Source organism: Centrocercus urophasianus, unplaced genomic scaffold (assembly GCF_019232065.1).
Source record: "Centrocercus urophasianus isolate 14NV4802_14NV808 unplaced genomic scaffold, USGS_Curo_1.0 seq_11, whole genome shotgun sequence".
NCBI lineage: Eukaryota > Metazoa > Chordata > Aves > Galliformes > Phasianidae > Centrocercus > Centrocercus urophasianus.
Window position 1 is genome coordinate 59013484 of NW_024884253.1, and position 26337 is coordinate 59039820.

At 39.6% G+C, this 26337-nt stretch overlaps 1 protein-coding gene across 1 annotated transcript in view; it reads right to left on the reverse strand.

The window, feature by feature from the left end:
* Positions 1–4804: 4804 nt before the first annotated feature.
* Positions 4805–26337, reverse strand: part of GALNT12 (polypeptide N-acetylgalactosaminyltransferase 12) — a 45387-nt gene continuing 23854 nt past the window's right edge. Inside the window, exons 6-10 of the mRNA XM_042835906.1 lie at positions 24510–24686; positions 22029–22160; positions 15722–15835; positions 8946–9101; positions 4805–6554 (exon numbers count right to left, since the gene is read on the reverse strand). Of these exons, the coding sequence (XP_042691840.1) occupies positions 6417–6554; positions 8946–9101; positions 15722–15835; positions 22029–22160; positions 24510–24686 (717 nt within the window). The 3' untranslated portion in view covers positions 4805–6416. The remainder of the gene's footprint in view (positions 6555–8945; positions 9102–15721; positions 15836–22028; positions 22161–24509; positions 24687–26337) is intronic.

Genomic DNA, 26337 nt, shown 5'->3' on the forward strand with positions numbered 1-26337 from the left:
GGGGGAGGGGGGGAACGGTACGGTCCTGGGGTGCAGCGCCTTAATGTCGCATTCTCGGAGCCGGGGCACTCCCGCGGGGAGGGAGGTGCCGCACTCGTCGCCCTTCGGCTCCGATGCCGGGCAGGGCCGGGGGACGGTGCAAGGCACGCGGGGAGCGCGCACCCTCCGCCCCCGCTCCCGCGCAGCACGCAGACACGCGCCCACGCCGGCTCGGCACCTCCGCCACCGCACACGCACAAGCGCACACACACACAGAGCCTGGGCCATGGCAACTCCGCAGCTCGCGCACAGGAGCGCGGCGTTCTGCAAAACCAGGTTATTTCTAGGTTATCGTTTGTTCTCTCCGCAGGATTCGGGCAGCCCGGCAGCGCGTAGTGACCGCGCCGTGACCTCCTCCCATCGCGGACCCCCTGCGCAGCGAGTGGAGCCGGGCACGGTGTGCGTCCCGCTGGGGGAACTTGCAGCCCTGCCAAACCCGGCCAGGGGCATCTCGGGTTTTGTAGATTCGCACTCACTGCAAAGCCGGGACGAGGGGCGGCTGAGGAAAATGGGATTGTTTAGTCAGGAGAACAGAAGGCTCAGGGGAGACCTTACCGCTCTCTACAACTGCCTGAAGGGAGGTTGTGGAAGAGTGGGAGGTGGCCTCTTCTCCCATGTAACAGCAGTAGGGCAAGAGGAATGCCCTCAAGTTGTGCCAAGGGTTGATTCAGGTTGAATCTTAGGGAAAAATTTCTTCTCTCCTTTTCTCCTGCACCCCAGGGAGATGGTGGAGTCACTGTCCCTGGAGGCATACAGGAACCGTGTGGATTTGGCACTGAGGGATGTGGTCAGTGGGCATGGGTTGGTGGTTGGACTACATGATCTTAGTGGTCTTTTCCAACCTTTATGATTCTATGAAGGCCAGCCTATTATATCCCATAAACAACGGTGGCATCTGTGCCATAAATTGGGAAGAATCTTTATAGATTAATAAATTCTAAGATCATAATGACAAGACCTTGAGCCAAAAGCCCTTAACCTGTCACCCCATAACTCCTGTTTCTTTGCAGCCCTTCCTGTGGAATGACATCTAACAGTGCTGACCTAAAGACATCTGTAAAGAAGAGGCCATCACCTCTCTTGATAAATTAATTCTGTCATTTGCTAAGATGTGAATCAGATTCAGTACAAATTTGTCTCACGCAGGTTGCCAGCCTTTGGTGAGGCTGCCCAGAGAAGCTGTGGTGCCCCATTCTTGGAGGCACTGAAGGCAAGGTGAGATGGGGCCCTGGGCAGCTGAGCTGGTAGGGGGCAGCCCTGCCCACAGCAGGAGACTGGAACTGGATGATCTTTGAGGTTCTTTCAACCTAAGCCATTCTGTGATTCTGTGATTCTTTTCATGTCTTCATCAAATTAAGTACTCCTGGCATTGCTGATATTCCCTCACACACATACGCTAATGTGTGCACACTGCAATAGCAAACCCCTGGAGGCAAAGCAGCAAGGCTGTCCCAAGAGGCTGCCTCCCTGTGGAGCCATCCACATTACATCTTCAGTTCTTTTTGCCTGAGCACGTGAGCCGCTTTTTTCTCCTGTGTGGCTGATCATGCCTTGCAATAAATCACAATGTGTGCTCTCCATTCACACAAGTGGCCTGCCCTGCAGTTTGTCACCTGCAAACTTACAGCACATTATTTTCTTTCAGAAAATTGATTATTGTTACACCAAGAACAGATCTCCCTAGGATCCCATCAGGAACAGAGGGCACACTGATTTTCCATAACATTATTTTTAATCACCATTTCAATCCTAAATTAATGTCATTCTCAGCTACATCTGCAATAGGTGTCAAATGCTGTTTCATGTGAAATCACTCCTTCAGAGTTGATGGAAGCCCCATCTCTGGAGATACTCCAGGTGAGGCAGGATGGGGCTCTGAGCACCCTCATCTGCTGTAGGTGTCCCCATCTACTGCAGGGGAGCTGGACTAGATGTCCTCTAGGGCTGCCTTCCAACTCAAACAATTCTATGATTCTGTGAGAGCTGAGTTCCAGCTCTTGTGCCCAAACTGTAAAGATCTGGAGCATTGCTGGCTGCCATTTAACCTAACCAAAGCTGTTCTTCAGATTTGGTCTATTGAACAATCTTGCAATTTTGATTGTAATGCCTTTGTTGCAGTCTTCTCTGTGAGGAAAGCAGAGATGCTTTTGCTTCATGGTGTGAAGATGGAGTAATAAAGGCTTGGGAAACACTAAGACACTGAAGCATTCAAGTTCCATGTTAAGAAAAGCTATGAAAATAACCTTTTTTTCAGGCTGGGGACTTAATGTGGGGAAATAAATAAAGCCATATATTGAACAATGAGGATTAAGCTAAATAAGCCTTTCTAAATCCTTCCTCTGTACTCAGCAAGGCGTGGAAAAGAGTTTCAACATCTTTTGTAAAAAGGAAAAAAAATAAAAATGCAAGAAATAGTTCATGATCAAGTAATTATAGACAACACTGCAATGTAGGTGCACTGATGCTGTTTAGCTTTAATAAAGAACATCTTTTCTGATGCTTTTAAAGACTTCATCTGAGATCCTATCAAAGCTTTTCATACAAGATGCATATAAGGTTTCAATAAGATATATACATAGTTATCTTCTGCAAATCCTCTTCTTTCCTGCCAGCAGCACTCAGGAATTTCTCCTTTATGCCTAGCAGACGCAGGCAGTGCCTCCTTTTAGATGAGAGGCCTAGCAGAGAATTGCAGCAGACTTTTTTGAAAAATTATGTCAGACACAGCCTCCTTCCCAGCCAGCTCCTCTTTATTTTTCCTTTCCCTAGAAATCCCCAGAACATCTCACTACCATAAAATCAGTACAGTGCATCCCCTTGGAAGACATCCTTTAATACTGCACACATCCTTTATCTGCTGTGCAAAAATATTTTCTATTCTAATTTGGTGGTCAACAGTAGGCACTGTGTCTGTTTGTTCCTTGTTGGCTAAAACATCAGTTCTCAAGAGCAGTAAACCTTGCTCCCTTTGCTTGAAAATCAAATGCCACTTTCTCCTTGGCACATTATCCAGTCACGTCAGCATTTTAGTCACACGAGCCGTTCAGCTGTATTTCAGTAAACAGTTCTGTCCAATGTCTTCCTGTTAAATAATACTTTCCAGTTCCTTCCAGGTATTATCAAGTCTTCTCATAGTGTGCGCAGAGTTAACGCATTTTATTCCGTATGTATTCCTTCAATGTTCATGAATTTCAGGTCCAGATATCTGTGCTGCTGTTTTTCCCTTGACCACTTTCACTTCCACAGCAAGTTGAATACCTTCAGAGGATGTGCGAATTCAAGAAGACTGCTTTTCCCTTTCCACCAAGCAATGAGCTCTGCAGCTGGTCCTTCTTCACCCTGGAAGCCAGCCTGACGCAACATGAAGCATGCCACGCTGCCTATCAAACTACAGCTCCATCCTGGGTCTTCTCTCTTCCTTCCTCTTGCTTTTGAAGACAGGAAAAATTGCATATGCATACCTAATCGTTTTCCTTTGTAAATGGAAGTGGAAGAACTGCAATGCTCTAATTCAGACCCAGCTACTGCTGCTGGAGCCAGCCATCAGCAAGCTGGCAGAGAAAAGAAGCTCCAGCACCCCCCTCTTCTTCCTCCCAAGGACTTCACTTTCCTTCAGGACAGCTTGAATTGCGAGTTTGGGTTTTATGGGTGCTTCACATGGTTTGAAGGAAAGGGGAAAAAAAGTGGCTCTGAACTCTCACGATTTCTTAATACTCAAGAGTATTAAGAAACAGAGGAACGTCTGGTTGTTGTATGGCTGCTGTATTGGACTGTGTGAAAACTCTTTATTTCTCATTTTCAAAGAGTCTTAGGAGACCAAAATCAGATGGAATATTGATTTGTGACTTAGACTTCTAATTTTTCCAGTTGTCCGAGATATTCACCCTCTTCTTTGCTGAGAAGCCCAAAGTCTACAGTCCATTCCTCAAAGGGTAGCCCTGACCTCCCACTGAAGAAAGTCTCTGCACTGTGAATCAGACATGTGATCAACTCCTTCATCCTCCAAACTTGAAGCCAGACACTAGTACAATTCCAGTGAGCAGAGAAAAAGGAAAGGAACAAGGAAAAAAGGAAAAAAAAAGGAAGTAGGTGGCCTAAATGGACAATAACTTACATGGAGCAAGCTGGTGATGCTATGACATTCAGTGACTGCTCTTGAACTGAACATAAGCATGTTTGTCTAGCAAATATTCAGTGCAGGCTAGTAGTTTTGCTGGCATAGAGGGAAACAGTTCAGTTGCATGTAACTGGAATCTCAGAACATCAATACGTCTCTCCAAACAAATGCAGAGTAGCAAGATGTACAAGAGAACAATTTCCAATTACTAAATTTCATTTGCGTATGACCACCTGCTGATAAAATCTGGAAGTCTCAAAACTAAGAAAACCTCCTTGACCCTAATGGTCAACAAGCATTTTGTCTACAAGTGTAATTGCTGGGCTTTCATTAACTTATCAATGTAATGCAATCAACAATCATGAAGGAAAACCAGAAATGAACAGAAAAACCTTGCTGTGTTGGTACACTTCTAACAGCTCTCTCATGCAGACTCACAGCTTTGATTTGTGACTCCACAAACTGAGCAGTGTTGCTGCTAGCAGGTGAACAAAAGCATTAATGAGAAATGGGAACTTGAGAGAGCATAAAATAGAGTTCTCTTCTCCCAGCTGCTACAGGGATCAGAGCCTAAGAAATCAGAGGAATGGTTAAAAGAAAACCACTGACCATATGAAACAAACAAACAAACTCCCACAGTTGCCACTCTACAGAGTTACAAAATATTTTATTAGTTCTAACATTGATTTCATCAATCCAACCCACAGAGACAGAGCTTTAAAGTTCTCCACAAAAATATTCAATCTATGTGGTTTTTGATAGGTCTTGGTAGAACCTCCATGTATATGCACTACAGGAAGAAATGTTCCCCCTACACCCGAATCATATAAATAGATATGACAAAACAACATGAGTTTATGAGGATTCAAAGGAAGTACATTTTATGTAGAAAATAAGAACAAATAATGGAAGAAACCAAGACTTTTGAGGGGAAAAATGGTTGAAATCTTCATACTTCTATGTGTAAAACATTTCTAGCTGAGATAAGGAAGTCTCCCTTATGTGCTGAAACTATTAAATCAACACTTTAATGACGATAGTCAATGACCAAATACACTGACTGCTATACACACTACTTGTCTGATTGGGTAAAAGCAGACCCCACACTTAACAGCTGTAAACATCTTGTACTGGAGCAGATTAAACCCCATGTTTTCAATAGAACTATATGTGCTGCCATGAGCAACTTGTCAGAAAAGGCAAAATGTGAGTTGTATCTGAAACATTCTTTTTTAACTAATAGCAGCTCTGTATCATATTGGTAACTTACAGAAACATTTTTTGTTTACCCAGTAATTTTTAACCAACATTTAAATGTTTACAATTTAATGAAAGTTATAGTTTCTTAGATTTATTTTCTCTAACTGTAATTTTGAAACAAATCTCCCATGTTTAAAGAATTGTTGCTAGGTTTGTTCTTGCAAGTTCTATGCTTGTTGAAAATCCACACAATGCTGAAGTAAGCTGTGCAATCTGGGACACAGCTGCACACTTAGATTCACATATAGCTAAACAACTTTGCCCTGAGTTGTTGCCTTATTTCTTTAAGAAAGATGAGAAAAAACTACTTGCAAAATCAGCATTCTAAGCATGCTTAGAAACTCAACAAGTGCCTTGAGTAACTAAAATTGTCACAACATTTAATGTACAGTATTGTCAAGCAATGTGCAATCTGTATGCATCTAGATTGTTATTTGTGCAAAAATATGCAACCTTTTCTGCCTCAATGTGCAAATCCACACTGCCTTCAGTGAGGGGTCTGTTGTAGCCAGTTAGGGGCAGAACTGGCCTACATTCTCCCTCTTGGTATTTAAAAGGGGGAGAAATATTAACTAGCATCTGTTAAAAGGCACAACTGCAAAATGTTTTAGTAGAAAAATAAACATTTTAAGTTATTGGCAGATAACATTAGTGCAATTATTTTGACTGCCTTACTTTCTTTCACACAGTAGATTAAAAAATACATTGTCACTTGTGAAAAGAACCTAAGACACTTCAGAAACAGTTATGTAGCTGCCAAATAAAGGGAACTGAAGAGGAGCAGGTTCTGTGACATGATATAACCACAGTACTTACTTAATGTAATTCTCCATAATTAGTGCCATTTAACGCTCCAGAAACACAAAATTTAATGCTTTTAAACTAATTACTGTCCTTCTCATATAAAAATATACCACTTACAGAATTTTCAAAAGGCTGACTATCTGCTGACTAGGAAGAGAATGTTTTCATATTCAGCTATATACCAATGACATCTGGATCAACTTCTTTCTTTGAAGAACCATTTTTGATAGTCTGAATTGGAACACGGTCGTAATACTGGTGCTGGATTACCATTGTAGGAATTCGACTCTGCTTGTAAGCACTTCTGAGTTTGCATATGAAACAAAGTACCATCCTACAAAAGAGAGAAAGAGGACTTTATCAAAAGTCCTAACTTTCAAACTTATTTTATGTCCTGACACTTAAGTTTGTAAATGATATGCTTTCTCAGCTCACTTTTATCCCCTTTTGTTACTACATCACAATATGGGCAGAGAAAACCAAAGTGAAATACATGTGTTACTTAAATTCACTAACTTAGTCTGCACGTAGCAAGTACATTTAGTTATTGTTAGTTAGTTGCCTATTTCAGATATATTTTTGACAAAAAAAAAATTGCCATTTCTTTACAGGTTATATTTGTAGTGGAAAAAGCAAAAAATTCTAAGTGTGCCTCTTGCCTTCAAATCTCTGTGCAGTCAGCTGGATTTGCTTAAGGATAGCACAGCTGCCTAAAAGGCACAAGGCCTGACTGGCCTGTGCACTCGTGTTCCCAAAGAACATCATGTGAGGCCTCAAGCCTTCCTGTTACTGGAGTCTCCAAAACCATTTTATCTCCAGTTCACATAGCTCACTCAAATCTGGAAGCGCTGTCAACCAAAATACTGAGCTGCAATAAGGTGGTGTAACCAACTGTGGAGAACAGCTGTGCTCCAGGAGCCTTTCTTTGGCTCAGGTGACATCCGCACGCCTAACTATTTTCAAAACCCCTGACAGACACCACTCTGCTTGAGTGTAAGCTTGAGTTCTTTGAAAATCTTGCTCTTCAGTCCTCAGGAATGTTGCACTAACTGCACCTTGCTTCGTAGCTTCCAAGGGCCAGTGGTGTGCACTTGCTCATGTGTTTGCTCGCAGGCTTAGCCGCTGAATGACTTTCTGGTTTCCATTTGTGATAATTCACGCTTCTGCGTGGACTAATCAATATCTGACCCACTTGCTTTCGATGCGGTGCCAGGCTGCTGGGAAGGCTGTTCAAATCTCTGGTAATGGTACATCCCTGCTACTTGTTTAAGGACTGCTCCTCTAGTGTCTGACATTTTTCAACACAAAGCAGGAGATACGCAGTACTGATACCTGGCCTATCACTTGCCTTGAAACATGGGGACCAGTGATTTTGATTTAATGCAGCACAATAAGAGGAATCAGTACAGAGAGTAGATTCAAGTCACACAGTGGAACAATGCGGTCATGAGAAAGAAAGAGGATTTAGTATCTGAAACTTGATTACTTTAAATGTGAATGGCTAGGAATGCTGTGGAACCAAATGTATTCCAAAACTGCGTTTTCTCAGTTATTTTTATGAAGTGACTGAAGTTCATCTAAAATTTGTCATCTTAGGAATTAATATACATGAACTTGAAAAATTTCATGAAGTCAGTGTTAAAAATGAAATACCATCGATAAAGCCAACCTCTTAACTAATCTTACTCAGTGAGCTTCAGTCTGGACTAGATTCAGTGAGGAGACAGTAATTTTCATGTTTTTCTTTAGAATTTTCTCTGTCTCCTATCACTAGTGGAAGTATCTAGGCAAGAATTTGTCAGCTGTGGAGCCTGTAGAATTTAGATGCATTATGTAGAAACATTATGTAAATATATATTTTTGATATATTACGTGACCTTTTCCCTTAGCTGAATAATAACATCTCAGAAGCTGACCAAGGCCATCATTTTTCATGCAATTTATTTTCCCTGAGGCATTCAGGAACTCCTTCAGAGATTAAAACCTACTAACACAAGGTTTTCTAAGATGACATGTTATGTTTTTTTAATACACTCCGTACTTCTCAGCATTTCTTCTTTTTTGTAATAGGCATTTAAGTTGAAGAAGGAATTCGTTGAGTCCCTCCAGTCAGTAAGATGTGTCCCATGGAGGGGCAGGAGTAAAGCAGAAGGTATCTTCTGATGGAGCATTAAATTACACAACTGCATTATGTTGCAGAAAAATTGAGAGAGAACATCTGATGCTCATGGGCAGACAGTTGGCAGAGGAGAAGCAGCAGCTTCTTAAAAACAAGGATGAGTTTAAAGCAATGGTAGTGAATGTGAATTATCGAGGATATATGGGGGTAAAAATACTGCGAAATAATAGTTAGTGAAAGGAGATCAGAAGTTGGCCATCTCTAAGACTGGATAGAGAAGGGGAATGGAAGTTCCCTTGAAACTACAGATGGGCGCTTTTCTTTTTTCTCTTGCCTTTCTATTCAGCAGGAATGTGCTTCAACTGCATGTTGCTGCTCCCCTGTTCTATGTTTACATATCAAAAGCCAAGATAGAGAGACTATCTAAACAAAATCCCAGTCCAAATATAGGAGTATTTGTGGCCAGAATGTGAAGGCGGTAAGATAGAATTGTTTTGTTTTCTTTTTCCACCCTATCCCCTTCCCCCCAAAAAAGTCAGCAGTTTTTCCTCCCGCATCTTCCCCCAAAGAAAACAAACCCAAAGCGTGCCAAACAGGCACTCCTACCTCTCTGAAAGCAAACTTCTGGTTTTCAGGAACACGGTGAATATTTTCTTGACACAAATTCATTGTCAAATAGTCAGTCCCTGCAATAACTGCTGCACAGGCTTCAGGCTGTCGAGTGTTGTAGCGTATTTCATTATGGGATGTGTACTCAAAAAACTATAAATGCGAGAGAAGAAACAGAGGGCAACAGTAATTTCATATGTACACAAGAAAGTATTTATAGGAAAGATATCCTAAGATACTGAAGTTCACATATTAAAGTTAGTATTGTGGAGAGAGAATCTTTCAAATATATTCAAGGAGCCTTAACTGCTGCTATTTGCCTACTATTTTACAGAAAATCAATCTCACCACAGCACTGATTTACTCTGGTAGAACTTAAGAGTGTATCAAAATGCTGAATAAATGCACTGGAAAACAGATGTTCCAACATTAAAGAACTTACTGCATTTGGCTGCAATATTCTACTTTCACAATTCAGACCACTTTTAAAAAGAGGACAGAAACCAGTTTGTAGCCTGACAGTATAACTTTTTAATTCAGCTGTCACAAAGCAATGTTCCTTTTAATTAAAAAGCTTCTCAATGAATAGTTCAAATGCAATTTGGTCAAGGTTCACATTCAGCTACAAAACAACTCAGGATGCATGGTGATGAGCATTTTATTACATGACATTTTAAGACATTATTCGGAACAAATCAGCTACAGCTGCTTTTAAACATGAGCAGAACTCTATTAAAGACAATTTACGGGCTTTGCTTGTTGTGCAATATTCTATAGAGATGTTCTGAGCATGCCCTAAACCATTGTTTTCCGCAGCAATTATGGTTGAAGCCTTCCTTAATTTTTTATTTTATTTTTATCATGGACACTTGCCAAATCTTGGACTTCATTAAAGAAAATGGAAGAATATGAGAGCTGTTTGTATTTAGCATGCTTATAAATAATTTAGACAACTATAGTGCACGGATGTGTGTTTAGAACAGATTTAGATTATGCTCAGTGGGGTAGACAAGGGTTTTATGCACCTCAGAAAATGGCTTGTTACCAATAGTGTAGCTGCATTAGTGGAAAGCAATAAAAGGAGGGAGACAAGGAATCCTCTTTTGTTCTGTTTCACTCCTGAACAAAGTGATTATAAAACAGTGTGAAGGGAGCTATACCAATTCAGAAACTTAGTATATACTTGTGCTTACCAGGAGACCACTCTTAACAACCACTAGCTAGTTAGCCTTGAAAGAGAATCTAAAAATGGACTTTTAATGTAAGTAGGGCTGCGTGATTAGCAAGTCTGCAAGCACACAGTTTCAGGTACCAGAGATCTGATCTAAGCTAAACTGATGGTAGACTTTTCATGAATGAAACCTCTTGAGGAATTTCTCTGCCAAAGTAGCAGTTGCAGCTGTACATAAGCAAATGCTGCCCACTGCTTGCAGAGCTTCACGGCTGTTTTTCAAGGGCAGTGATGTAAATGATCCCCCTGAATTAACACTTTCACCATCATTCAATCATAGGAAGTAGCAAATGAAACTGATTTGAAAAAGCAACTTAAGCTTGAAATCTGCCTCCTGACATAGCATTCGAGAGTCTTTGATTTCCCCTAGAAACGTATTGCTAGGACTACTCTTATGATGTAAGCTACCTTACAATGTTTGCTTTATGCTAGAAATGTCTCATCATCAACAAAAGTAAAACGTAGCAACGTTGGTCCAGTATTTTACTTTCTGCCCCAACAAGCTGGTGCTCCCTATCCTTTCAGCATTCACGAATTTCGTATTTGAGGATGAAGATCTTGCTTCTCCAGGCACCACAATAATCTGTGAGGTACTCGTTCTAAAACTATGACTTGTGAATAAAGGAAAAGCTTCACAGCTGTTTGTTGTGTCTGGATGGATGCTGCAGATCAGCATGCTTTCTGTTGTTGCTTTTACAAGGTTCCATTTAGAGCCCTCCTCTGTAGTGGATTTATAAAGTATAGCAACACTTAGTAACATTTTGCTTTGAATATCAGCCAAAGCCTGCAAGCTGCTCCTGGTACCAGATACATTAAAAGTGGATGGAGCAGCTACTACATCAGAGCACTTCTTACTACCGAGATCTTTCCTCAATGGCCTCTCAAGGACTTCTATCAGATTTTGGTGGAGAAGAGCTAATAAAATGGATAATTTCTGGGTAACATTAAGAACTGAGGCTATGTTAGTAACAGCCAAGCACTCACATTTCCCTGCCCAATGATTATACAGTCCCAGTGCCTCACCACCCTCATGGTGAGGAATTTCTTCCTTATATCTAATCTAAACCTTCAGTTTTTACTTTAAAACTGTTACCTCTTGTCACTAGGTCTCACTTGATGAGGCCTTTTACCCAGTGCCTGCCATTTCTGGGATATTTAGGGGACATGCCGTGGCTACGCAAGGGCATGGTGGTACAAGGATGGTGGCTGCCTCATCAGACTCTGGAACACACTCTCAGCCCTCTTTATGCCTGGCTACCTACCGCTCATCTGTGCAGTGGCAAAAGCTTGTACGTGACAGGCACTTTCTGAGCAAACGAACCAGCAGTGATGTTACCAAGTGTAACATCATAGAAAGCCAGGACTTTACTAAGCTTTTTATTTGCCTCTGTCCATTTGCCTTAAATGGGAATAGCAGGGGAATACTGTCAGACACAGTAGGCTGCTTAATGGTCACCAATCTTCTTCCCATATCAGGCAGGCTTTCTACAGCATGCACTTGTCCTTCTGTCCTGCTTCCCAGCCATGGCAATGAGCTTTACTGGTCTTGAATTTCAAAGCTCTCCACTCTCACCTAACCAGACAGACACTTGGACTAAACATCAGTAGCCTGAGGTTCAAGCACTTTAGAAGTGTATTCTGCATTTTTTGCCTCATATCTTCAACTTCTTGCTATAACGAACACACTCATTTTTAACCACTCACAGCTTTCTTACTACTTACTCAAAAACAATTCAAAAGGACCAGCAGGAACCCTATCCCTTAGGACATGTCATTGTGCAACTGGATTCAGGAAAAAAAGATTGACAAATTACCATGGATTTCAGATAATTTTCTGAAGTGATTTTACTTTCTGAGAGATAGCGTTGGAGCAGACACCAGACTTCATAAATAATCAAGAGCAGAGAGCTCTCTTCTCTTGCTACAGTGCACATAGATACTCAGAAGTCACCGCAACTGGAGAACTGCTTCCAGTGAAGAGAGCTTTTCTAGTTGACCCCTACATAAACAGCCACCTGCCACCAGCATATCTTGCCTTCGGATGGCTGCACTGGTGTGTAAGATACATGTGGTAGACCAAGTTAAGATTCACTAGTGTTAAATTGTACCAAGATGTTTCTGGAGAATAACTTTCCTGAGCTGTACTCTGGAGAATAAACTTCACCCCTATACACCATGAGATAAAGTATGAATGAGCATCAGTGAGTACTGCCCAAGGAAGAAAGTGGTTAACCGTGGAACAAACACTGCAATTGGAGGAAGGAATAAGGAGAATACTAGAGGAAAAAAAAAATGGGAGATAGATGGGAAAAGGAAAGGCATGTGATAAGGAGCAAAACATGACCTAGTATGAGGACTAGCTGCCGGGAGAAACTGAGGGGACAGACAGAGCAAGGAAGTCAGAGAAAGTCTGGGAGCTAGCCAGTGTGGAACAGAAAGCACTAAAGCACTGAGTGGAGAAGCCAGAGCCAAAACACAGGGCATGCAGAAGGAGACTGAAGTGAAGCTTTTTTATGAGTTAATGCTGTGCAAGGTAAAGACTGGAGTGACAAGAGCAGACTGGAGGAGAACAAGCAGAAGAGTTTGGGATTGAGTTGGCAGATTCACTTCCAAGGATGAGACAGAAATACCCATTGTCAGTAAGTATCTGCAAAACTCTGCAGTGAAGTGCCCTGCTCTCCTCAGTTTGATATGACTGGAAGATGACCTTCTTGTTTTCATCAGTTTCATCAGGTTAAAGAGGTGGATGTACATGTGGAAGATCTGAGCATGGCTAAGGAATTCACATGACCAAGAGCAGCCTGTTGTCTTTTAAGAATGACCATCTGTAGGTGTGGGAAATCAGGAAACGAAGAGAAGTATTCTGTGAGCCAGAAAAAGGAAGTGCAAATTCAGGAATCCTGACTTCCATTTCCCATCTCAACTGTGCATATAATTCTTGTTTTACTTTAGCTTCCTTCTGTTCCCACACCCACAGTTCTTCCTGCTGCCCACTTTTTGCTACAGAACTGCTGCTTTCACCCCTACTCATGACCCTTATTTGCCTGCTGATTAAGTCTTCCTATACATTTCCATTCAAATGAGTCTCCAGAGATCCTGCTTCTTTCACCCTCACTCTTCAGAGCTCCTAACTGCTACTTCTTCCCTGCCTGACACTTGCTGTTGTACCTCTGTCCCAGATTTCTTTTGCCCTCTCTCACCTTGGTCTTTCCCAGGCTCCGGTCAGCCCATCCACAACTTTTTCCCAGTTTCACTAATACTGTTGTTTTATCCTTCCTTCTGCAGACTTTCCAATTCTTGTATCATCTCTTATTTTCTTTTGTAGGCTTACACTGCTGTCAGGTACTCTTTCCTCCTGCTCCTTGAATGCCGGCAGAGGGAGCAGTAATTGCACAACTTAAGAGCATCACTGCTCTCAGTCTGCTGCCTGCATCACAGGAATTTTGATGCACTGCACTAGTGCATCAGCAGAGATGTGAGAGCATCAAAAAATCCAGTTATGTGATATCTTCACAGAGAATTTACAGTTCATCTTTAAGTGCTTCATAAGCAACTCTAAAAATGTCACCATGTAAGGCAGCTTTTCTTACAAATTGCACTACTTTTTTGCTTTTACCTTCTACTCGATGTCTTTACTTATTTTTTTGGAGGGTGGGGAGGGAGAATGGAAGGGGTAAAACTAAAATCAATCTTTTGTTCAAAGAAATATAAAAAAACTCAACTTCTCTCTTTTCTGTTATGCTTAATGCAAGAAAATAATTTAAAAAAAAAAAACAAAACTATAAATGACTTTGCATGTGAGGAGGTAATCCCACAAATGTAGACAGTTCTCAGTCTAGAAAAGCAATAAACACCTCCTGATAAGGGAGTGGCTTAACTAGGTTTCATTTTCTATGTAGATGTAGAGACACATGCTCAACTTGGGCAGAGAGCTGAACTGAGCTAGTAAGATGGGTTGGTGTGATGCACCTTTGATTACTTGGTCTACATCTGTCACTACTGATATACTTCTAGCTTTTATAATACACAATTCTCTTCAGGCTCTTCCCTTCAGCTTTAAGTCCAGGTCAGAAACCTTACGAAAGTTAAAACAAAATACAGAAACTAATAAACAATATTAAATAGTAAAGCAATAAATGTGCTGTCAAAAATAAACAGTCTTCAGCTAGGATCTGAAACCCTGCTCTCAGACTGTTGTTTATTTTTATTTCCAAACCTAAAACGCAATTCATACTACTAACTTCCTCCTTAAGATCGATTTATTTTTCAGCACTCAAGTTTTTTTCATTTTTTTAAAGCAGAGTTCAGAAAGAAAGCTGATAAAATGTTTGTGTGGCATAATCCTGGTCCTTTTCCAAACTTATTTTTCCATTCTGAGACAAATGTTTGGATTAATTTCCTAAAAGCACAATTAAACTGTTCAAACTATCACATAGTTATGTAGGCACTTGCTAAAAGAAAGTACAAGGGCTGCTCTGAAAGTAAGGCCTCCTGCTTTTTCTATGCTGGCTCATGATGTCAGAGGCAGAAGTTGGTGGTATGGCAGTAAAGGTTGAACTTTCCCATTAACATCTCATTACATTTTGTTGCCTTGTGACAGATGTGTTACTCTGCTCTTTTTATCTATTGTAGTTTCCACAGAAATAAATAGGAGGCATTACCTTTGGAGTGACCTATGCACACGTATCACCACCCCTGCCTTTAGAAGCATGCTAGATAGTCTAATTTGGGTTTGAAGCAAAAAAACCAACAAGCACATCATATGCCACATGTCAAACACCAAACCCCAGTTTTAGATGACTACTCAAAGCCATGAATAACAGCCACTGTAGATTGGCATTTGGTGCTCCACGACACTTTTACTCTGGCTTAATGTGGAAAGCTTTATTGGAATCTCTGTCATACAGCTTCCATCTGTATGTAAAAAAAAAATAAAATAAAATAAAAAAATACTAGGAAGTATTTTCAGCTTACCGAAAACAAGAAAACAAAAACTAAAGCATTAGGAAGGGTCTGTGCTCACAAGATTTTATAGTGTTAGCCCAGGAGGATGCTTCTGCAGATCAGAGTATTGGAGACAATGCTGTTCTGAACCTCTTGTGCAGTTAGATAAGAACAAACAGGACAATGACACATGCAGGCAAAATTAGGTGAGGTTTCCAATGTCACTGAGGGCTTTGGCAGTGTGGACTCTACAGAGAGCTGGCATGCTCAAGACCATTTGCAGACGAGTGAACATTGGCCTATAAGCCATATAGCTTCACTACTGTCCTATTAACCCCTGCTAATGAGTTCTGTGTAGTGGCATGATTAAGAGATTCACGAATTTCCTGGTCTGAGTAGATACATCTTGAGAACTACGAAATTCTGACCTCAGGATACATCAAAATTAATAGCAGCCAGAGGGAGAATCAAAATTAGATCTAAGATAATCTCTCTATGACAGTATATTCTCTCAGCCCTACTGCAATGTTTTTTACCATACTTTTCACGTCAAAATCACACCATTAGTCAAAATGAACATAAAAACAATGAACCTTACCTGATTTTGTCCCATGCCATGACATGGGTATAGTATGACCCTGTGTCCAGTTATTTCGTGTTCATTTGGAGGGTTATAATCAAAGCAGAAGTTGGCCATTCCTCTGTTCTTCAGCTAATCAAAACAAAAGAATATGTTAAAGAAAGGAAAATACATCGCAGTCACTTTACAGCTGCTAGGCTGTGAGGTTTATAGCCCAGAGCTGTTTCCCGGGAATTGGAATGGATCAAATGGATCACCTCCTTCAGACTAAAGTGAAATGAAACTGAGGGGACTGTCCTGACTTGGTCATTGAACCAGTCAGACATGAAGGCTTCCCCAGGAAGGACACAATGTTCCAGGGTGTTTTGCAAGTGAAGTAGGCAGGGGCCACCTCCTATCATGTTGAGCAAGCCTGCAACTCACGCAGAACAGAAATCTGACATGTCTTTCATTTCCATTCCTGCAGGGTCTACCTCTTCAATCTTCTAATGAAAAGAAGGTTACACAGTTTTTTTCAGTTTTTCAAATGAGAGATGTAAAAAGAATTTGTTCTCAAAAGAACTCCAGTACCCTCTTGAGGTTGAACAGGCAGTCAGATTTTAAGATCAGAAATCATAAAAACAGGTTAAGATTTGTCTTTTGAAAGAGACACTAGATATTACATTAAATGTTCTTTACTACTAGAGCTGATCTTTGACACAATAGATGCATAATTTTTAGATTATATGTTAAAATACTAAGCTAGCTGATTTCAGAAAATCAGGCTAATTAACAAGGACTTGCATTTAAGTATTCAGGAGTCAAAGGTAACTGAAATTAAGTGGAACAATGCCATAACAATTACTGAATCCTAGTATTACCCACTTAACCAAATTTAAAAACACATGGAGCAAAACAAGTTCTGTAAACACATGTTCAACCTGAATGCCCCCATTACTGGGTGTAATTATATCAGAGACAAAAAAAGAACAAGCAGAGCAAATCTCAGAAGAGTTACTTCTGTAGGGTACAATTTTGCTTCTCTTCACCACTAGCCATAATTATATCCTCAGTTCTCAATGCAGAGAAAAAACAAACAGAATTGAAAAGCGAAAGGTTAAAACCAACCAAACCCCTCAAGGTTCAAACTCACCAAAGAACAAACCATAGAAATAAGAAAATTAAATACTTGCGCTCTACACGTGTTTTATTTTCCCTAACATCTCCTTTTATTACTTCTTGATGTCTGCCTTCTGCTGCTTTGCACCCACTTCTGCTGTCGGGCAGCCACTTCTCAGCACACCTCATGCTTTGGATGGGAACACACTAGGGGTTGAGGGGAACCATAGTGCTACCACAGCCTGGGGCTTCTCACAGGGCTGTGGCTGTCATGCTTGATAGAGCAGTTCCAAAGTACTACTACCACAACCTGAATAGCACCTCTGAGATGACACACACATATAAGTGGGAGAGGAGGGAAATGGGGACAGCATGGGACAGGGGGCTCTGGGATGATGGGCTGGAGACTCTTCCTCCTTCTCCCACCCTCTGAAGGGAGGTGTGCCATGAAGTGAACACGTTACAGACAGAGAAAGAAGCAGGAGGCTGCAGCAGGCTAGACATCTCTGCACTGAACAGTCTTTATCCCCCCTGCACGTCCTTCCCCCTGGTCTTCCACCTGTCTTGGCAAAGCTATTAACAGGAGTACATTTGCCAAATTTATACATTTAGGACTGAAGGCTTTGTGTTTTAATTTCTCTCCAAACACATTACTGCTATGTATTTGGTGTAACTTTCTCATTAAAGGATACAGCAACATCCAAATTTGGCACATTTCAAAATTCATTCTTATTTTTAGCATGCACATGTACCAGAAGTGAAATAAATCCTCTGTCCATTCTTTCTACTGACACTGCTGCTTGGCTTAAAAGGAATATACTACTGCACTCCTAAGCTACCAAAAGAAGATGGTTTATTTACCTTTATAACACTGAGGAAGAAGTACTTTAAAACAAACAAAACAAAAACAGGGAAGAAAACAAATGATTTTTAACACACACCACAAGACAAAGCAATAATCTTCTGATGTTTTTATATTCTATGATAAAAAATCAGTCAAAGTCATACTCACTTAAAAATTAGAATCGTTATCTCTAAAATTACAAATCAGCTTCTGTTGCTGTCAGTGGTTGTCCTCAGGATCAGAGGGCTTCTCATTAGTATTTTTAGCAGTGTATGACTTTGCTTGACAGTCTACTGACACCGTGAGGAAGATGATCATAGCAGAGGACTTATCCTTGGTGCCCTTCCAGACAACTCAAAGCCTTCACTATCACTCCAAGTGTGTGCCCTTCACTGTCATTCCCTGGCATTTGCTCTAGCAAGTGCCTTTTGTGACATAATTTTAAATAACCTATTTTAAAATGCCATGCACCATCAGAACTATTCCAACAAGGCACAGGAACACTCTCCTATCCTTACACAATGCCCAACTACAGCAAACAAAATAGAAGTGGTATAAAAGTCTACTAACTTAAGCTCTGCTTCAGATGTTTAAAACTCAGTCTGTATTCCTACAATGCTACTCCACATGCTTTCTCATTTTCTTTTTTTCAGGAATAAAATCTTGTGTGCTGTGCAGCCATGTTCCTACACATATATTGTCAATAATTCAGCATGGTTCTTTCAGGTTGTTTTATCAGACATGGGTAGATGTTCTTTCATACACTTTATCAGGAAGCCTACTAGATGCCTAAGATGTAGGGGGATAGTAAGGCGGTAAGTGATCTGATCTGACACAAAGGTCTGAAAACAATTAGATTTTCAAATCTGATCATACCACCATTTATGCTAAGAAAAATCAGTAATCAGTCTGTTCCAAGTCAGTTTATGAAAATAATATTTTTCTCCCATTAAAGAGAATGCACAGTCTAAGTTCCTTTTACATACAACAGTTCTATCAAAATAAGAATCATCCACTATTTGCTAGAGCTATCTTTGTTCTAATATCCACTGTAAACAAGTCATGCAATAAGAACAACATTTTCTCCATGACTTACCTTAATTCTTTTGCAGAATGCTGCATTAGAGAAACAGAAGCAAAAGAAATGTTGATCACTTTCCCATTAAAACACATAGTTCAGTTCTAAGAAGTTCTGCTCATGCAGTATTACTGGCTATGCTTTTTTTTTCCACTTTTTTTTCCTAGTGAAACATTGCAGGTTTACTCTATAGTGCCATTTAGTTACCATTCTGTTTGGAAGCTGAGACAGGTCATAAACAGCAACTACTGAAATATTCAGCTCAGTCCTTTACCTTTCAGTGCTTGGAGAAATGTAATCTGTTGTTTACTAATATCTGGACACTTGTATGTAATTACAGCAATGCACCTGGCATTCTGTAAATAATTCTTTACATTTTTCTTTTAAAGAGTATATATGTTTCATATAATTGTAAGCCTTGCACCAACAACGGATTTCTCACATTAAAACTTCATAGTATCAGTTGATAAACACAGCCAGTGGAGTGCAGCCAACCTCTCTTTTCATCCACAGTATAAAAAAAAATCCTCTTTGTTCCTTTGCTGTGACATGGATATTGATGCATGGATATTGATGCATTAGTGGTATGGGCTAGTATCCTGGACAAAGTAAGACATGAAATTGTAACAAGCCAACAGCTTCACTGTATTGACCAAACATAATCTTTTACCTCAAAGGCAATCCCAGCAGTCACAGAGAACAATTTTACTGAGTGCTTGCTATTTTCAAATCATCTTTTTAAAAGGACAAAAGAACAAAGTGAACAATATCCTCAGATCTCTGTTAACTCTTTAACTGCAACTCTGAAGGAAGTACACAGTACCAGAACACAGATGACTAAGACCCTCTGAATGAATCAGTGATGTGATACTGTTGTTGCAATTCAGCTGCTCACCCCAAGAAACCTAGAACTGCACAGTTCCAGCACTCGCGCTTATACAGAAAATTCGACTTAAGTTGTAAAAGAAAAAATAAACAAAGAGAAGTAACACTGATGGTACCCCTTCTCAAAGTATGGCTGTTCAGAGTACTGACTGAAATCTGCACTGTGGTATTCAATAATTATTTCTGCTAAATTCTTCTGGAATAAAGTGTACTCATATTACTCACAGGCATCTTATAAGAATGCAATCATGGCTCAAGGAAAAAAACTCAAAACTCTGCATGTTTAAATAAAGCTCTAGGCAGCTAACATTTTCAGACAACCAATCTCAACAGATATGGTAAATACTTACTTAGGTATCAAGAAAAAAATGATAGCATAAGGGCCTAATTGTCAGAGCATGGCACTGAGTTTCACTCAACAATTCTTGCATATATTTCAATATCCGGTGGTTGACCTGTGGGTAATCTTAGAAAGATTTTCAATTTCAGTATAAAGATTTCCAGGGGATAAATAAATCCCCATATCCCTTTGCAGTCTCTTTGAACAATTAATAACCTCACACTAGGCAGAGCTATTAACAAAGCCAACACATTTAGGCAGTCTTTCTGTGAATCAAAAAAGCACTATGCAAATAACACAGGAGGAAAGAACATGATCATGATCAGTGATTTACTGAAGTTAACAGATGGGGCTCAATATCCACAAATCAGCTGAATCAGTCAGTGTCATTTTTGCACTGTCACTTTCTTTGAGCATAACTGTACTTTAATCACATTTTAAATTCTTCCTGCCAGAAAACGGTATATTCTCATTATGCTCACAAGTAGATGGCAGCATTTAAGAACTTTCTTTAGAGAAATACATAGAGGACACCTAAATTACAACATCGATACCTCCAGCAGCTCTGAATAAGAATTATTTTTTCCAGGCATTTTCAAATCTTTTCTTGAAGATGACAACGCAGTTAATCTCAAAAAGACCTGCACCAATCTTTTCTCAAGACCAGTGGAACGTTATCACTACCACTAGTCAAGATTTTCTTTTGGCTGCTGAAGGGTGAAGGCAAAGAGAAGGATAAGGGAACTGAAATGCTTCTGGAAGATAAGTTTTGTAATGCCTTATTGCTTTTAGTGTCTTTGGCCTTATCACTTAACAATCCAGCACAAAACAATGCAGCATGAACTAAAGTTGTCCCTGTTTGAGGTGCTGGATAGTGCTGGATACTACCTCTCATGTCAGTGATTGCAGAGAGATACCAATTCAAGAGCAAGTTTAAAGACAAACAGAGGAGGGTGGCTGCTCTTTTAGAGGCTCTTCAGGGCTTTGCTGCACTACTGCTAATCAGCGCTTACTCAGAGGAAAATATAATGTTTCTGTATTAGGAAGTTTCTTGCTCAACAAGTAACAAAGGGAAGATTGTGGGGAGACATGCTTCCTATGTGTTTTTTATGCCCTCAAAGATGAGTCTTAATTTTTTTTCTACTCCATAAAAAGAACAGCATAGAGTGAGTAACTGAAGTACAAATGACAGTAAACCAAGACTGTTGTGACACTGGCTGGGTGTGATGAATTGGTGTCGGAATGCAGCTTAGCTAGATTTGCAGAGTGATTGAGTTACAACCAAAATATTTAAAAGTCAACATGGCATTTAAAGTCAAAAAGGTATTTTATATATCTTAATCAGGCAGAAAGGTACAGCCATGTTCTCCTGACATGATAAGCAGCAGGTATATGACATTTTTTCAGAGGAAGCTGGTATTTACTTCATCATCTCCAACTTCATCCTTTCCAAATGAGATTACAGTAACATGATATACACAAAGCTATAGTTCATATTTATTTTTAAGCTGCAAATAGTGTTGAAAGTTCTTGTCTATTAAGAAAGGAAAAGAGGATTCATACTGTGCCAGTGAGAACTGTTAATAAACCAATGATGTTCAAAAGTTATTAGCATGTTGGTTTTGACACAGAGAATTCAGTATTATCTGCGAGCACATAGTATAAGCACTCCTCCCTGTCATCAGGGCATCAGTTTTAATCATATAAAAAATGCAAATACACATTTTAAAAACACACTGTTTCTATTTTCAAGTTGACATCTCATAATCAGAAAACTTCAGTGGTTTCTTTTTTTATTATTCAAGTTTTTAAGAAATTAAAAGGTCATCCTTTGCTTGCAAGATGTCACTTGGAAGAAGCAGCTCATGGCAACATTACCTGTTCTCACTGCCTGTCACAGGATTTCTACAGTATCTCTATGTATAAAGATTCTGGTAGATAACACATTTTGAAGTCTACCGATTCTATCTTCAGCTCTATCAAAAACCCATGCTGTCATTGGCATAAAAATACCATTGGAGTGAGCTACAAGGAGTGCTCACGAAACCACAAGGAGACTCCCTCTGCAGCCACCACATACCATGCCAAAGAAGCCTGGTCTGTCCTCAGGTACATGAAGCTCTGGGTACACATTCTCCAAGAACCACTTAAAGTCCTTACATTTCAGTTTCTCTCGAAGGAGTCTCCTCTCTGTCACATCTCCATATGGTTCCTAAAAATAAATTAATTAATTAAAATAAAGATTAAAAACACAGAACAGATGCTCTCTTTTAAATTATCTGTTTACATTATTAGGAACCATATGCTCAAGTGATTAGTAGGACTTTTAACCAGGAAAAATTCCCATGTTTGGGCACTGGACTTGATTTTATTAGCCTTACATTTGTTATTATTGACCAAAAAAAGAAAAAAAAAGATCGGAATGGTGCACATAAAATATTAAAATATTCTAAAAGACAGAAAATTCCAGGAAATCCTCATGTATTCCTGAATACAATTTGCTGGACTAAGAAAATGTTGTGGAAAATTTACTTCTTCCAGCTAGATAACTGAAAATCTCAAAAGCAGAGAATGAATCTTGAGAATTAAAAATTGCTCCACCATCCATTTGCAAACTACTTATAATGATGCTTTTTTTTTTTTTTTTTTTCCACTTAACTGATGAAATTTGTAAAATCTGCTAAGGTTTCCTTTGATCTTCAAAACTGATCTTGACAGTTTTGGGGGTGGGGGATATGAAATCTTAAGTCACCAGAGAAAAGCTTTCAGTGCAGACCTTTTCCTGCCTACAGATAGGAGCGTAGTTCACATCTTTTCATGTCTGTCTTCAAAATCTATCTTTATATTGACTGGGGACGTCAGACACTCAGGCATGATGTACTGCTCACACTCCCCAGACTCTTGCAGGTCACCTGACACACTCTTTATCATTCCAAAAATATATTTGCTTTTCTCAAAACTGGAAATAAAACTGAAAACACAAAATGGATGTAAAGCAAGAAGCGAAAATGCCTGCTTGAATAAACAAACAGCATGACACATTAGCTCCAAGGTCTGAACATTAATCTCAAAGCGAAACCTTACGGACCAAATTCTGCAGCCTTAGCATCAATCATTTTTCCATTATGCTGTGGAGCTGAACAGTTGGGTTAGATGAAGTAAAAGTTTCTAAACTCAGCTGCCGAAGCCAGTGATGCACAGAATATTATGGAAACCACAAGGCATTGGCAGCAGCCTTGATACATGCAAAACAAAACAAAACAAAACAAAACAAAACAAACAAAAAAGAGTTTGAGTCTCGCGAGAGTCTCAGCTTAAATCCACAGTGCTACAAGCAAGCCAATATGCAAAGCTTATGTTACTAGCATTACAGGCATCAGCCACCTTGGACTTTACAAGAAAATCTGCCAGCATGTATGGCTGTGTCCTCTTTGCATAAAACACAAGCAGAATCATGCCAGTGTTGCCTGTGAACTCACAATGTCTCCGGATACTCATAACCATACTTCTCTCAATGTCAGACTCCAACAATAAAACCTAAATGGATTTTACGATGTTAAGGTAACACAATTATTACTAAAATATGGACTATAATAACCTAATTGCCTAGTTTAAACCAAAGTAACACAATACTAACGCTAGCAATATTCAGTTCTTTGAAAAACATGGTGATTTGAAGAGTATTTTTTTTCACAGGCATTTCTAATGGGATATGAGACATTTGCACACACTAAGTCCTGGTCAGGTGTAGTCAGAGGTGGATGTCCAGCAGCCTGCGCTGCACAGCATGCTACTGCACTCCAGTCTATGGGCCCATCCATGTAAATTTAACCAAACTACCAATTTGCCACACTTCTTTACTGTTCTGACCTACTCAAATTTCACACTAGGTATCTTCTGAACTATTTTGCTAACAAATGATCTTATATTTTCTTCTGCATTAAAACTATGAAAACAAACAAAAACTGACACTTCTAACATTCTAATAGGAACATTTTCATCCCAGATTCTCATCATTTTGCTCTTTCCAATACCAATTTTTAATTTTTTGTTTGTTTAAATTGAACACCCTGCAGCAGTAAATTGAATGTGGAAAATGTAAATTTGTCTTACATAAATGCAAAGTTTTACAATTATCAAAAGATAGCTGATCTTGCTAAAGATTATTAGCAAGGTGATCACATAAAAATCTACTGTCCATTGAAATGTGTTGGCTAAAATTCATTTACTGTGTTTCTGCTGTGTAATTTTTGAATTGATAGAATACTGTATCATCTGTTTCATGGAAGCATACACTTCGAGCTAAACAGTTCCTCCTTATTTAAGTTATCACACTTAACTTCATTCTTTAATTCATTCATCTATTCACAAGTTTAGCCTTCTCAACTTACAGAATTTCTGTTTTTCCAAAGAATTTAAAGACTACATATACACTTATTTTCTGTTTGGGAAAATGTTTCAGAAGAAGTAAGAAAGAAACCTTTGACATTAAACATTAGTTAAATTAACAGCAAATTCATTGAACACAAATTCAACTCTAAGAACAAGAGACTCAACTCACCAGGCGAGCGTGTGGGTTTCGATGGTAATAAAGTTCTTTATATTCATCCATCCACACTTCAGCTGCACGTACGCTGTTTGCAAGAGCTTTAGATCGTGAGTAGGGAGCTTGTTTGGGGAAAACATGGCCTACATGTGAGCAAGGGTGGACTTCAAGACTTCCTCCACACTGCCATATCTGAACAAAGAATTTCCATTGTGCATTGTAAATTTCAGTCTTTGCAAGCAGAAGGATACACATCTTTGCAAGGATAATACTTTCCTCAAGAATAACACAGTATAAATCATGCATACAATAATTTTGCCTCTCATATGATGAATAAAATAGGTTAACTTCATCATGAACTCAGAGCAAATCACTAGGAGTAACAAGAACATAGATGGTTTTATCAAGTGTACTTTTTCTGAAAGCACAATAAGAAATGGTCTGCAGTACTTCTGAGGATCTAACTGTTGTCTACAAGTCAAGTTACATAAGCAAGAGACATCTTTCTAGGCAAAATTTATCATACATATAGCCTTCTCAGAAAGAAACTTGATGATATTTATCAGGAACTGAATCTTGCTTTGCCTGTATTCTCTGGCAAGCTGACTTGACAAAGCTTGTAAAACCACTACTTGTGCTTCTATTTCTATGCTCACCATTTCAGAATACAGGTATAGGTGCTCAGTTATGAAATGTGACTAATCTTAAACAGGTGATCAGAAAAAAGAACCCAAGATTCAACACATGAAAAAGTAAACAAAGAAATTCTGTTACTGACTCTTGGTGTCCAACCAATAACAATAGGAAAAAAATTCCTCTATTTAAATCAGCTTGCTGTTGAGGAAAGTACTTGAGCTTGCACATGGAGCTGTGCTCTCATCCTCAGGCCTTTGGCTGCCTAGCCCAGAAAATGGATGTCTGTGGAGTGAAGCCCCCAAGTGAGCATCTAGCAGGGGATGAGCCACAGCACACACAGTTCTGTAATTACACTCCTCTACCCAAAAACCCTGGCCACTATGGCTTAACAGTGGACTTTTACAGTCCATCCCCACCACTCATTGCAATCCCAAGCTTGCTTTAATGAAAGCAGGTGCAGCCCACACACGCCTACTGTGCATGAGCATGATACCGCAGGCTCCCTGGTTCAGAAGGGCACCAGAAACAAGGCTACTGAAATTTAGTTAGGTGAGAGGAAAGGGAAGACATGCTGCAACTGAACAATCTTGAGGCTATCAACAGTTGCTCTGACAGATTTTCTGAAGAAGCTTTTTTCAAGCTGGAAATCCAGGCAATTAATTGTCCTCACTTACTTAACCATCCATACGTAGGTGGCTGCTCATTTTTCCTGAGTAAGGAGGATGGAACCTGATGATCCTTGAAGTCCTTCGCAACCCAAGCCATTTTATGATTCTATGACGAGGGAAATTGGCTAAGATATGTTTAAGGAATAGAGAGGTTTGCTGGGTTTCTTTTGAACAGAAAGAAGATTAAAGGAGTTGTGCAAGAAATCTACCATTCTATACTGACTTCTTAAACAACCTGCATTTTTTCAAACATAAGTCATGCTACAGCCATTTCAAAAGCCACTATGAAACCAACCATCCGCTCTCTTTATAGGGTTTCCCTTAGGGAGATTTCTGTTTCAAAACAATAGCTATCTTAATTTATAGCTTCCATATCCAAGATTGTATTTTTTGAGGTTGAAATTTATCAGGCAAGTATTGTCAACAAATATTAAGGTCCATTAAATTTACTGAAGCCCATCAATTTCCATTTTTGTTATATTCCTTAGATGCTTTTTTTTTTTTTTTTTTTTTTTTTTTTTTTTTTTTTTTATTTTTTT